Below are 13,575 nucleotides of genomic sequence, written 5' to 3'. Positions count from 1 at the left end.
CAGCTCTTCCAGGGCAACTGGGACGCCGTCACGCCGGTGGTGCAGCCGCTGGGGCGCATGGTGCAGGCGCAGCACGTGCGCATCCTCCCGCGCCGCTTCCACAACCGCATCGCCCTCCGCGCCGAGCTGCTGGGCTGCCCGCCAGGTACTGCGGCCACTGGGGGGGTCCGTGGGGGTTCCCCCCGCTGCCAGGACCCCCCTGCTCACCTCTCCCCCTCCCCAAAGTGCCCCCTGCAACGCTCGGGGCGACGCCGACCCCACCGCCCTGCGGCGCGGGCGAGTTGTGGTGCGGGGACGGCTGCGTGGGGGCGTCCCGGAGGTGCGACGGCGTCGCCGACTGCGCCGGGGGTGCCGACGAGGCCGGCTGCGAGCCCCCCCCCACCGCGGTGCCCACCCGTCCTGCCAGGTACCTGCACTGCTGGGGTCCCCTCGGAGCCTGCGCCCCCACCGGAGCCGGGGTTTGGGGTGCGGGACCCCTCACTGCCCGGCTCTGTTCCTTGCAGCCCCCCGGCCCCCACCAGCGCTGGCATCCTGGTGAGCCCCGGGGATGGGGGGGGACGAGACGGGGCACAGGGGGTGGCAGGGGGTGACACTCATCTCCCCGTGCACAGGGGACATCAGGGACAGGAGCCGGGCTGCTCCCCGCCAAGCCCCCCATGGAGCCCCCCAGTGCAACCAGCACCGGACCCCCCCACCCCGCTGTGCTGGGACCAGTAACGAGCGGGCCACCGGCTGTCCCCGCCACTGCGGTGTCCCCCGGGGGGCCACCCCCTGCCAGCCCCCCGGTACCGGGTATGGCCGCCGTGACCATCACCCCCCCCGCCACGGGACTGCCTGCTCTGCCCGCGCCCCCCACCCCGACAGCAGCAGGTAAGGGGGCACGGCTCAGCGCCAGACCCAGGGGGGGGACACAAAACCTCCCCCTCCCCTGGCACCGCGGGGGGACACGGGTGTCCCCGGGGCAATGTGGGGACAGCTCCCCGGCTTGCTGCTGGGGGGGCGGTGGGGCTGGGGGATGCCATGGGGGCAGGGGTCCCGTGGCATCCCCGGGGCAGGGGGCAGGGGGCAGGCGACCCCCGGCTGAGCTCTGACCCCCGCCCGCCCCACAGGGACCCCCACCGCCTCCAACAGCCCCCCGGCCCCCCTGGTTTGGCCCCCCGGGCCCCCCCCCAGCTGCTCCCCCAAGCAGTTCTCCTGCGGCACCGGCGAGTGCCTGGCCCTGGCCAAGCGCTGCGACCTGCACCGGGACTGCGCCGACGGCACCGACGAGAGCGGCTGCGGTGCGGGGGGACGGGGGGGTGGGGGGGGTGGGATGGGATGGGGATGGGGATGGGATGGGGATGGGATGGGGATGGGATGGGGATGGGATGGGGATGGGGATGGGATGGGGATGGGGATGGGATGGGATGGGGATGGGATGGGATGGGGTGGGCTGGGATTAATGGGATTAATGGGATAGGATGGGATGGGGATGGGGATATGGGGATGGGATGGCGATGGGGATAAGGAAGGGAATAGGGACGGGGACAGGGACATTGATGGGGCTGGGGACTGGGATGTGGGCAGGAATGGGGACGGGGTCTCCCTTCATCCCAGAGCATCCTATGCCCGGCCAGCTCCAACCCTCTGCCCCTTTGGGGACCCCAGGACACCCCAAGTCTGGTGACACTGGGGCCAGTGACACTGGTCTTGGGGCACCAAGCAGGGCTGAGCATCAGCTCTGTCCCCATGAGACCCCCGTGGGGACGAGCCCCAGGCGTGGGGAGGGTCCGGGGCAGCCCTGACCCCGCTCTGTCCCCACCAGTTGACTGCATCCTGTCCCCGTGGGGGGGCTGGAGCGAGTGCAGCCGCTCCTGCGGGCTGGGGGTCACCGCCCGGCAGCGGGTCCTGCTGCGGGGCGCCCTGCCGGGGGGCTCCTGCCCGCACCCCCACCTCGACGCCCGCTCCTGCTTCCTGCGCGCCTGCCCAGGTACCGGCCCCCACGGGACCCACGCTGCTGGGGGGGCTCTGTCCTGGGGGCATCGTGGTGGTGGGCACCGTGGTGGGGCACATTGCGCCCCGTAGGGACGGGACACGGTGGCACGGGAGGGTGGCTGGCGCATCCCACACCCCAGCCCCCCAGGCATGGCCATCGTGCTGGAGCAGGGGACACGGGGGGGATATGGGGGGGTTGTGTCGCATCCCAAACCTGAAGGGGGCTGGGGACACTATGGGGTGATGCGGGTGGGTGGGCAGGGGGTGCCCGCAGTGCCCCCGTCCCGCTGCCCCCCCCAGTGCCCGGTGGCTGGGCTGCGTGGGGCGCCTGGTCCCCCTGCGACGCCGAGTGCCAGGGAGGGGTGCGGAGCCGCAGCCGGAGGTGCACCGACCCCCTGCCCAAAAACGGGGGCCAGCCCTGCCCCGGGGAGGCCCTGCAGAGCCAGCCCTGCAACCTGCAGCCCTGCGGGGACACCACAGGTAGGGGACGGGGGGGACAGCAGGAGGGGGACACGGAGTTGGGGGGGGTGATGGGGACGCTGTGCCGGGGCGTGGGGATGTGTGCTGCGGGCAGGGGGGGCACCGGGCAGCACCCCACCCTCACAGCATCCCCTGTGCCCCCAGACTGCGGCCCCGGGATGGTGCTGGTGCGGGCAGAGGATTGCGCACGGGGCTTGGTGCCCCCCTGTCCCCAAGCCTGCGGGGACCTGAGTGCCACCGCGAGCTGCCAGAGCCCCTGCCAGGAGGGTGAGTGGGGGGCCGGGGTGGCACGGGGTGCGCACGGAGGTGGCACAGGGTGGCACGGGGTGGCACAGGGTGCCGGTGAGGGCACAACGGGGCTGAGCCGGTGCCTCCGGGCAGGCTGCCGGTGCCCGCCGGGGCTGTTCCTGCAGGAGGGCGCCTGCGTCAACGCCAGCCAGTGCCACTGTCACCTGGGCCAGCAGCGCTGGCTGCCCGGCCACGTCTTCCTGCGGGACAACTGCAGCCAGTGGTGAGCGGCAGCGCTGCGTCCCCTGCCCTGCCTGTGCCCGGGGACACCCCGCACGCTGCCCCGTGGCTGCTCCTCGTCCCCATCGCCACGGCTGAGCCCTGTTTCTGTCACCAGCATGTGCCAGGACGGGGCGGTGACGTGCGAGGAGCTGTCCTGTCCCATCCCCTGCGGCTGGTCCGCCTGGTCGCCGTGGACCCCCTGTGACCGCAGCTGCGGCGTGGGGACGCAGGAGAGGTTCAGGTGTGGGGCTGGGGAGGGGTTCCCGGCCCCACGGCGCTTGGTGAGGACGGGGACCAAGGGGACCTCCATCCCTGCAGGTCCCCTTCCAACCCTGCCTCAGCCCACGGCGGAGCCCCCTGCGACGGGGACGCCCGGGAGGTGCGCGAGTGCCACACGCCCTGCGCCCCCGGTACGTGCACCCCCCAGTCCTAGCGATGTGGGGGCTGCTGAGGGGACCCCCAGCACCCCGGGGACAGGAGGGCAGCCGTCCCCTCTGCTCACACCGCCCCCGGTGGGGGTGACGTGGGGGTGCCCGCGGGGGCTGCTCCGGTGCCACGTCTGTCCCCGCAGAGCCCAGCAGCGGCTGGAGCGCCTGGACCCCCTGGGCCCCCTGCTCCCGGAGCTGCTTCCACCACGTGGACCACCGCGGGAGGCGGCGGCGATTTCGGCACTGCGAGGGGCCAGCGGGAACCTGCCCGGGGGTGGGGGCGCAGGAGGAGCCCTGCGACACAGCCCCCTGCCCGGGTGAGCGCCCCGGACAGCTTGGGGCACGCTGAGGGTGCGGGGGGCTGCTGGTGCCACCAGGGCCATGGGTCTGGGGGAGGCTGGACCCGCCGGGGAGCCCCTGCTGCAGGAGGGGGTCCTGGGATGTTTGGTGGGGGGGGGTCACGAGCCCTTCTCCCCGCAGTGGCAGGTGTTTGGATGCCCTGGTCCTCCTGGTCCGAGTGCTCGGCTCCCTGCGACGCCGGCGTGCAGACGCGCAGCCGGGCCTGTGCCCCCCCCTCTTTTGGGGGGTCCGAATGCGAGGGCCCCCTCCTCCAGACCCGCGACTGCAACGCCCAGCCCTGCGGAGGTGCATGCACGGTGGGATGCAGGGCTTTGGCTCCACAGGGGGGGGCCGATACCGAGCCCTGCCGCCCGCTGTCCCCGCAGCGCAGTGCCCCGGCACCATGCGGTACCTCACGGCCGAGGAGTGCCGGAGCCAGGGGGGGCCCTGCCCGCGGCTGTGCCGGGACCTGGAGCCCGGCGTGGTGTGTGCCGCGCGCTGCCAGCCCGGCTGCCACTGCCCCGCCGGGCTCCTGCTGCAGGACGACGGGAGCTGCGTGCCACCCGGACGCTGCCCCTGCCACCACCGCGGCCACCTCTACCCGCCCGGTGCCACCGCCGCCCTCGACGCCTGCAACAACTGGTGGGGGTCACACCGAGGATGGGGGCTGGGAGGGGTCCTGGGGGGCCCCAGCCCTGTTTTTCGCCCCCAACTCTTTGCTCACGTCCCCTCTCGTGCAGCACCTGCGTGGCCGGGGAGATGGTGTGCGGCACGGAGCCCTGCCCAGGTACCGACCCAGAGGGGGTCACGGGGGGTGAGGGGGGTCCCGGTGCCTCCTGGTGCTGGGGAATGAGGGTGGGGGGGTGCAACGAGTCCCCAAAACCCCCCCCAGTGCCCTGCGGCTGGAGCAGCTGGACGGCCTGGAGCTCCTGCAGCCGCAGCTGCGACGTGGGGACACGGCGGCGCTACCGGGTCCCTGGGGTGCCCCCCCAGGCCCAGGGGGGCCCCCCCTGCCAGGGACCCAGCATGGAGGTGGAATTCTGCAGCCTGCAGCCCTGCTGGGGTGAGCAGCCCCCGGCACCCAGGACCCCGGGGTGGGGGGTCCCCTGGGGGGTGCCATGGGGAAGGTGTCCCCTTTGGGGTGTCCCCTTTGGGGTGTCCCCAGGGGGGTGTCCCTGGGAAGGGTGCCATGGGGTGGGTGTCCCCGGGGGGGTGACCCCAGGGAGGTGCCATGGGGAGGGTGTCCCCTTTGGGGTGTCCCCAGGGGGGTGTCCCTGGGGAGGGTGCCATGGGGTGGGTGTCCCCGAGGGGTGTCCTTGGGGAAGGTGTCCAAGGGATGTGCGCCCCCCCCCTCCATGTGTGGGTGTTTTGGGGTGGGTGTCCCTGGGTGGGTGGCTTTGGCGTTGGTGTCCCTGGGGTGTCCCTGGTGTGGGTGCCCCCAGAGAGAAGCCCCCAGGGTTGGTGCTCCCGGGTGGGTGTCCCTTGGGGTGGGTGTCCCTTGGGGTGGGTGTCCCTGGGGTGGCTTCTCCGGGGTGGGTGCCCCTAGAGAGGACACCCCCCGGGACACTTTTCCATGGGATGGGTGCCCCCGGGTGGGTGTCTCCTGGGGGTGTCCCTGTTGGGGGGTGCTCCCCAGGGGGAGGGAGTACAGGACCGGGCAGCACCCCGAGCCTCCCCCACGTGCGCAGGGGCCGTGGCGCCGTGGGGGCCGTGGTCGGGGTGCTCGGTGCCCTGCGGGGGCGGCTACAGGAACCGCACGCGGGGGGGGTCCCCGCTGCGCGGCCTCGAGTTCAGCACCTGCAACCCCGTGCCCTGCCCTGGTGAGCCCTGTCTGTCTGTCCATCTGTCTGTCCGTCCGTCCGTCTGTCCATCCGTCCACCCCAGCACCCCACCCTCTGGTCACTCGTCACCCCACCCCGTGCTGCGCCGCACCCCGGCGCACCCCACAGGCGTGCTGGGGGCGCAGAGCCGTGTCCCCCCCTCCCCATGCCACCACCCCCCAACACCGTGACACCCCCCCCCCTACAGTGCTGGGGGGGTGCTCAGGGGGTGTCTGTGCCTCCCCCTCCCCTTCCAGGCGAGGAGCCCGGTGTCTGCCCCCCCGGCAAGCAGTGGCAGCCGTGCGCCCACGTCCCGGCCTCGTGCGCGGAGCTGAGCGCGGCCCCCGCGGCCGGTGGGCGCTGCCACCCCGGCTGCTCCTGCCCCCCGGGGGCCCTGCTGCTGGTGAGAGGGGACGGGGAGGTGGGGACGGGGGTGGTGGGGACCCCCCCAGCGCCATATCCCGGTGCCACATCCCACAGAATGACGAGTGCGTGGCGGAGGAGGAATGTCCCTGTGCCACGGACGGCGCGCTCTACCTGCCCGGGGACACCGTGCCCCGGGGCTGCCAGAACTGGTCAGTGCCCACCCGGGGGGGGACACCCGGCTGCTGCTGCCCCCCAAAAACCTTCACCCTCCGTCCCCAGCTCCTGCATCGCCGGCCGGGTCACCAACTGCTCCCGGGTGGCTTGTGGTGACGGTAAGACCCCCGCCAGCCCCTGCCGTGCCCCCCGCGCGTGGGGTGGCTGCGGGGACAGCCCCGACCCTGCCCTGGTGGCCCTGTGGGGACACGTCCCTGATGTCCCCTGAGGATGGTGGCACTTGGAGGGGTGTGCCCCAAAATGGAGGGGTGTGCACAAAACAATGGGATGTGCCCAAAATGGGGGGATGTGCTCAAAAGGGAGGATCTGCCCCAAAATGGAGGGGAGGGGGGAATATGTCCCAAAAGGGAGGGATGTGCCCAAAATGGGGGGATGGACCCCAAAACGGAGGGATGTTCCCCAAAAAAGAGGGATGTGCCCAAAAAAAGAGGGATGTGCCCCAAAAGGGAGGGATGTTCCCCAAAAAGGAGGGATGTGCCCAAAAGGAAGGGTCTACCCCAAAATGGTGGAGGGGGGCGAATCTGTTCCAAAAGGGTGGGAAGTGCCCCAAAAGGGAGTGATGTGCCCCAAACTGGGGGGAGGAGGGAATTTGCCCCAAAAAGGAAGAATGTGCCCCAAAATGGGGACACCTGCCCCGAGGCGAGCTCCGGGCTGCACCAATGCCCCCAAACCTCCTGGGGCCCACTCTGATGCCCCCTACCCGGGGCAGAGGGTGAGCCCCAGCCCCCCTGGACCCCCTGGACCCCCTGGAGCGAATGCTCGGCCTCCTGCGGGCCGGGCCGGCAGCGCCGCTACCGCTTCTGCGCCCCGCGCCCCGGGGCACCCTGCTCCGAGCCGCAGTCCCAGGAGCACCCCTGCCTCCTGCAGCCCTGTGCCTGTGAGTAGCCCCCTTGGGGGGCTGGGGTCCTGGGGGGGGACGTTCCGGGTGCTGAGCAGCCCCCCCGTGCCGCAGGGCCGGGTGGCTGGAGCCCCTGGAGCCCCTGGAGCGGCTGCAGCCGGAGCTGCGGGGCCGGCGTGCGCAGCCGGAGCCGTGCCTGCTCCAACCCCACACCCCAGGGCCAGGGGGACTTCTGCGAGGGCCCCCCCGTGCAGCTGGAGCCCTGCGGCACCCAGGAGTGCCCCGGTGAGCTGGGGGACCGGGGGGGGGACATGGGGGACACGGGGGGTCCCGTGCTGATGTCCCCGTCCTGCTGCAGCTCCCGACTGCGCCGCGGTGCCGGGCTCGGTGTTCAGCCCCTGCGGCCCCCCCTGTCCCCGCTCCTGCGATGACATCTCGGTGAGCCCTGACCCCCCCCCCCCGCCAACATCCCCCGAGCCCCCCAACCCCGCCGGTGTCCCCAGCCCCCTGACCTCTGCGGGTCCCAGCACTGCGCCTGGCGCTGCCAGCCCGGCTGCTACTGCACCGGGGGCGCGCTGCTGGACGCGGCGGGCACGGCCTGCGTGGCCCCCGAGAACTGCTCCTGCCTCGACCTCCGCACCGGGCAGCGGCACCCGCCCGGCCACAGCGAGCCCCGAGGGGACGGCTGCAACAACTGGTCAGCGGGGATGGGATGGGATGGGGTGGCAGGGGCACCTGAGGGGCCTGACTGCCCCATCTCCATCCCCATCCCCATCCCCATCCCCATCCCATCCCCATTCCATCCCATCCCCATCCCATCCCCATCCCATCCCCATCCCCATCCCCATCCCATCCCATCCCCATCCCATCCCCATCCCATCCCCATCCCCATCCCCATCCCCATCCCATCCCCATCCCATCCCCATCCCCATCCCCATCCCATCCCATCCCCATCCCATCCCCATCCCATCCCGATCCCCATCCCATCCCCATCACTGCTCTACCCCACAGCACCTGCACCCAAGGGAAGCTGCTCTGCACCGGCGTGCCCTGCCCTGGTGGGTACCCAAAAGGGGGCAAGGGATGGGGATGGGGCTGTCCCCACGTGAGGGACACCACAAACACCCCCCTAACCCCACAGTGCCCGGCGGCTGGTGCGAGTGGTCCCCGTGGACGCCGTGCTCGAGGACGTGCGGTGAGGAGAGCTCCACGCGGCACCGCGCCTGCTCCTGCCCCGCACCACAGCAGGGGGGTCCGGGCTGCCCCGGGGGGCAGGAGGGGCTCGGGGCCGCCGGGACCCAGCTGCAGCGCAAGGAGTGCCCCAACGCCCCCCCCTGCCCCGGTGGGTATCAGGGTGGGGGGCGCAGGGGGCATGGTGTGGGGTGACCCCACGGCTCAGTGCCCGTCTCGCTCTCTCTCCTGCTCTCAGAGGACGGGGTCTGGGGCTCCTGGGGGCCGTGGTCACCGTGTGGGGGCTGCGGGGGGCTGGCTCTGCGCACCCGCTCCTGCTCCGGACCCCCGGCACGCTCCGGTGGCCGGCCCTGTGCCGGCGAGGCGCGACAGAGCCGGCCCTGCCCGCGGGGTGCCACCGGCTGCCAAGGTGAGCCCACAGGGCACCGGGGTGCACGGACCCCTCCCCAAAACCCCCTCCAACCCCCCGCACAGTGGGGCCATGCGTGCCCCATCCCCGGCCCCCTGGGACGTGCCCGCTGCCCGCAGGGTGCGGCGGGGACCTGGTGGCCCTGTCCTGCGGCAAGCCTTGTCCCCGCTCCTGCTCGGACTTGCGGGAGGACACGGCCTGCCTGGACGGACCCCGCTGCCAGCCCGCCTGCGCCTGCCCCCCCGGCCGCCTGCTGCAGGACGGTGCCTGCGTCCCCCCCGAGCGCTGCCGCTGCCCACGGGGTGCGGGGACGGGGTGGGAAAGGGGGGAGGGCGCTGGGTGACCCTGGGTGGTGGGGGTGGGTGCGGGGTGCACGGGGTGGCAGGGAGGGGGTACAGGGTGTGATAGGGTGTGGGGATGGGTGTAGGATGCTGGGGGGTTCTTGGGATGGGGTACAGGGCATAATAGGGTGGTGGGGATGAGGTGCAGGGTGCCTGGGGTAGTGGGGACAGGGGACAGGGTGTAATAGGGTGATGGGGATGGGGTGCAGGGTGCTGTGGGATGGTAGGGATGGGGTACAGGGCATAATAGGGTGATGGGGATGGGGTTCAGGGCGTAATAGGGTGGTGGGGATGGGCTGGAGGGTGCAATGGGGTGACAGGGATGGGGTGTAGGGTATTAATGGGGTGGCAGGGGCGCAGGAACAGGGATGTGCCAAGGACACAGGGACGGCACAGGAGGTGCTGGGCAGGGTGGGGCTGGGGGCAAAGCCTGCGCCCCCCCGCAGGGACCCCCGAGGAGGGGAACTGGGACGGGGCCGACCCCGAGCAGGAGCTGCAGCCGGGTGAGACCTTGCAGAGACCCTGCCAGAACTGGTGAGTGCCCCCGACCCCACACCCAGCCCCCACGGGGAACCCCACGGGGCCTTCCCGCTGCATGGGGGTGGCACGGGAGGAGCCCCCCGACCAGCCCTGACCCCTGTCCCCGTCCCCTTATCCCCCAGCACGTGTGAGGCCGGGGCGCTGCGGTGCCGTGCCGACCCCGAGTGCCGCGTGGACGGGGGCTGGAGCCCGTGGGGGCCCTGGTCCCGCTGCTCCCCCGGCTGCAGTGCTGGCACCCAGGCATCCTCCCGGCACTGCAGCAACCCCGCACCGCAGCACGGGGGCCGGGGATGCCCCGGGCACAGCCAGCGCCAGCGGCCCTGCCCCGCCACCGAGGGATGCCCAGGTGGGGACACCGGCACGGCCGGGGGGCACGGGGCACGTGGGGTGGGTGAGCGGGGGGCATGGGGTGAACGGGGCCATGGGGTGGGTGAACGGGGGGCTTGGGGTGCATGGGGTGGGTGCATGGGGTGCATGGGGTGCACAGGATGGCATAGGGTGTGCGGGGTGGCATGGGGACGGGATGCCTGTAGGACGGTGTGTGGCACAATGTGCTGCCCTGCTGGGGGTGCAGTGCCGTGCCATGCAGTGCTGTGTGGTGCTGTGCCATGCAGCACGGTGCTGTGCCGTGCCGTGCCATGCAGTATGGTGCTGTGCCATGCCGTGCCATGCAGCACGGGGCTGTGCAGTGCCATGCTGTGCAGTTTGGTGCAGTGCCGTGCCGTGCCGTGCCACGAGCTGCTGGTCTTTGCCCCATGGAGCCGCGTGGCACAGCGTGGTGCTGTGCAGTGCCGCGTGGTGCAGTGCAGTGAGGTGTGGGTGATCCAGCTGGGGCAGCGCAGATCCTGCCCAGGGCTCTTTCCCCACGGGGTGTGGGTGCTGGTGCCACCGTGGGTGCTGCTCACATCCCTCGGGGTCCCCCCGTGCCCCACGTTGCTTCCCCTGTGCTGCAGAAGAGGAGCCGTGGGGCGAGTGGTCCCCGTGGGGGCCCTGCAGCGTCTCCTGTGGTGGGGGCGAGCAGCTCCGCCGGCGGGACTGCCCCCCACCAGGGGGGTGCCCGGGGCTGGCCCTACAGAGCAAGACCTGCAACACCCACGTGTGTCGGGGTGAGTGCCCTGCCCTGCCCGGAGGTCCTCGGGGTGGCACGGAGGGGATGGAGCAGTGTGGGGTGGGGGGTGGAGCTGTGTGGGGTGCGTAGGGTGGTGCGGGGTCCTTGGGGTGGCTTTAATGGGAAGGGGTGGCACAGGGTGGATGGAGGGGCACGGGGTGGCACATGGGGTCTTTTGGGTGGCACGGGGTGGATGGGGTGGCAAGGGGTCTATGGAGGGGCACGGGGTGGCACATGGGGTCCTTGGGGTGGCATTAATTGGAAGGGGTGGCAAGGGGCGGATGGAGGGGCATGGGGTGGCACAGGGTGGCACAGGGTCCTTGGGGTGGCATGAATTCAGTGGGGTGGCACAGGGTGGATGGAAGGGCATGGGGTGGCACAGGGTGTCATGGGGTCCTCGGGGTGGCATTAATTGGAAGGGGTAACACGACGTGGATGGAGGGACACTGGGTGGCACGTGGGGTCCTTGGGGTGGCACGGGGTGGATGGAGAGGCACGGGGTGGCACCCCCAAACCACGTCCCTGCGCACGAGCCGGGGCTGCAGCTGCTGGTGGGGTGGGGAGGGCACAGGGTCTCCAGGACCCCCATGGCACAGCCACCCTCACCCCCGTCCCCACGCAGAGGCGGGCTGCCCGGGGGGGCGGCTGTACCGCGAGTGCCAGCAGGGCGAGGGCTGCCCCTACAGCTGCGCCCACCTCGCCGGCCGCATCGCCTGCTTCCCCGGGGGGTGCCAGGAGGGCTGCCACTGCCCCGCCGGCACCCTGCTGCACCACGGGCAGTGCCTGCAGGTCAGTGCCCGCCCCCCCTCCCCACACCCGGGGGTCCCGTGCCCCTTCCCCTCCCCTAAAAGCCCCTGGTCGCGTCCCCTGTGCCGCCTGCGCACCCATGGGTGCCTCGTGGTGTGGGCTCGCCCTGCCCCTGGGGTGGTCGTGGAGTGGGTGCGCAGGGCTCTGGGTGCCCCCCGGTGCCATGGGGGCTCCCTGGGGCTGCGGGCACGATGCCGATGCCCCGTGCAGGAGTGTCCCTGCGTGCTGACGGCCGAGGTCCTACGGGAGCTCCAGAACAGCTCCGCGGACCCCCAGGAGACCCCCACCCTCCTGGGCACCCAGGGGCCGCCCCTGACGCTGGACCAGGAGGTGCCCCCCGGCAGCACCCTGCACTCCTCCTGCACCACCTGGTGAGCGCCGGGGGACCCCACCCCACGCACCCTGCTCCCCTCCTCATCCCCATCCCCATCCCAGCCCCTTCCCCTGCCCCTTCCCAGCCTCACCCAGCCCCTTCTCGCCCAGCACCTGCCTCCACGGCCGGCTGAACTGCTCACAGCCCCTGTGCCCGCGGGACGGGGGCTTCGCGCCCTGGGGTCCCTGGAGCAGCTGCTCACGGAGCTGCGGGGGCCTGGGGGTGAGGACGCGGCAGAGGGGCTGCACCAGCCCCCCACCTGCCCGGGGGGGCCGCGACTGCGCCGGGCCCCGCTCCGACAGCAAGTACTGCCAGAGCCCCGAGTGCCCCGGTGGGTCACAGCCTCCTCCCCTCGCCCTGCCGGGGGTCCGGCTGCCCCACGGGGACCGGACCCATGTGGGCACGGGGCTGGGGGTGCGGGGGTGTCACCGCCTGCTCTGCTCCCTGCAGCTGTGGCTGTCCCCACGAAGGAGCCCAGCCCCGGTGTCCCAGGTGAGGGCTGTGCCATGGGGGGGTCTCACTGCCCTGGGTGAGGTGGGGGACCCTTCATGGAGATCCCACCCTGCCTGGGGGGGCCTCTGGGAGCCTCGTGCTCCTGGCAAGCCCTGGCCCTGCTCCCAACCCCCCCGCCCTGCGCAGGTGCTGAGGAAGAGGAGGGCTTCGGCCCCTGGTCCCCCTGGAGCCCCTGCTCCAAAACCTGCACCCGCCCCGAGCGCCCGGCCACCAAGAGCCGCGAGCGCCTCTGCAGCGGGGCCGCCAACTGCAGCGGGGAGAGCTTCCAGGAGCAGCCCTGCAACCTGCCCCACTGCTCAGGTGGGGCCGGGGCCCTGCCCCACTGCCCGGGGGCCGGGCACCGTCCCCTGCGCCCCTACCCAGCACCCAGCGGCGCAGCCACGGGTGGTGCCATGCGCCTTGTCCCCATGTCCCCGCAGACGCCCCCCCGTGCCAGGGCGAGGACTGTGCCGGCCTGAACTGCTCGTGGACGCCGTGGGGTCCGTGGGCCGAGTGCTCCCGCAGCTGTGGCGTGGGGGTGCAGCAGCGGCTGCGTGCCTACAGCCCCCCCGGCACGGGGGGCCGATGGTGCCCGGGCATCCTCAGCGCCTACGTGCAGCGACGCTTCTGCAACCTCCAGGCTTGTAAAGGTGGGAGGGGGTCCCCAGCACCCCAGGGAGGGTCCCCAGCACGCTGGGGGCTTTTCCTGGCCCTGGCTGGGCACCTGGATGTGACGCCCACCCCCTCGTGTCCCCCCCCCCGTGGCAGTGGACGGCGCCTGGTCGGCCTGGAGCCCCTGGTCCCGCTGTGACAGGACGTGCGGGGGGGGCCGCGCCGTGCGCTCCCGCTCCTGCACCCGTCCCCCCCCCAAGAATGGGGGGCAGCGCTGCCCGGGGGAGCGGCACCACCTGCGGCTCTGCAACCCCCAGCCCTGCGGTAGGGAGCCAGAGGGGGACAGGGACGGGGACGGGGACAGGGATGGGGACCCTGGTGCTGTGCTGATTTGTGCCCCCCTCCCAGGGGCCGGCTGCCCCCCCGGCATGGCCCTGGTGCCTTGTGCCAACCGCTGCCCGCGGCGCTGCGAGGACCTGCAGGAGGGCATCGCCTGCGGGGACGAGGAGCGCTGCGAGCCCGGCTGCCGCTGCCCCAACGGTGAGTGCTGGACTTGGGGGGGTGCCGGGGGGCAGAGCCTGAGCCCCCCCAGGGTTATGGGGTGCCTGCTGGACGTGGGTGGCTGTGGGGCTCTGTCCTGCGTGGTGCCGGCAGGCAGCGCCGGGTGCGCACCGCGAATGCGCCCACGGAGGGGTCTGGGCACGTCCAGCTGA

The 13,575-nt window shown here is 72.6% G+C and overlaps 1 protein-coding gene across 1 annotated transcript in view; it reads left to right on the top strand.

Annotated features, from left to right (window-relative positions):
• Positions 1-13,575, top strand: part of LOC309875195 (SCO-spondin-like) — a gene marked incomplete at both ends in the record, with an annotated part of 33,969 nt that overhangs the window by 13,280 nt on the left and 7,114 nt on the right. The window contains 38 exon segments of the mRNA XM_082754340.1: positions 4-145; positions 226-406; positions 504-534; positions 612-870; positions 1,110-1,280; positions 1,805-1,969; positions 2,275-2,454; positions 2,599-2,721; positions 2,836-2,965; positions 3,080-3,205; positions 3,283-3,374; positions 3,536-3,709; positions 3,873-4,037; positions 4,118-4,373; positions 4,472-4,518; positions 4,624-4,794; positions 5,420-5,551; positions 5,809-5,954; positions 6,032-6,126; positions 6,197-6,239; positions 6,863-7,028; positions 7,348-7,427; positions 7,517-7,686; positions 8,001-8,047; positions 8,131-8,331; positions 8,419-8,589; positions 8,709-8,891; positions 9,377-9,464; positions 9,593-9,816; positions 10,424-10,576; positions 11,201-11,367; positions 11,596-11,756; positions 11,869-12,089; positions 12,209-12,250; positions 12,398-12,571; positions 12,691-12,900; positions 13,019-13,186; positions 13,271-13,402. Coding sequence (XP_082610466.1) covers positions 4-145; positions 226-406; positions 504-534; positions 612-870; positions 1,110-1,280; positions 1,805-1,969; positions 2,275-2,454; positions 2,599-2,721; positions 2,836-2,965; positions 3,080-3,205; positions 3,283-3,374; positions 3,536-3,709; positions 3,873-4,037; positions 4,118-4,373; positions 4,472-4,518; positions 4,624-4,794; positions 5,420-5,551; positions 5,809-5,954; positions 6,032-6,126; positions 6,197-6,239; positions 6,863-7,028; positions 7,348-7,427; positions 7,517-7,686; positions 8,001-8,047; positions 8,131-8,331; positions 8,419-8,589; positions 8,709-8,891; positions 9,377-9,464; positions 9,593-9,816; positions 10,424-10,576; positions 11,201-11,367; positions 11,596-11,756; positions 11,869-12,089; positions 12,209-12,250; positions 12,398-12,571; positions 12,691-12,900; positions 13,019-13,186; positions 13,271-13,402 — 5,587 coding nt within the window.

Source organism: Aythya marila (assembly GCF_965140915.1).
Source record: "Aythya marila genome assembly, chromosome: 2".
Lineage (NCBI taxonomy): Eukaryota > Metazoa > Chordata > Aves > Anseriformes > Anatidae > Aythya > Aythya marila.
The sequence above is the reverse complement of the archived record's forward strand: the minus strand, read 5'-3'. Positions and strand labels throughout refer to the sequence as shown.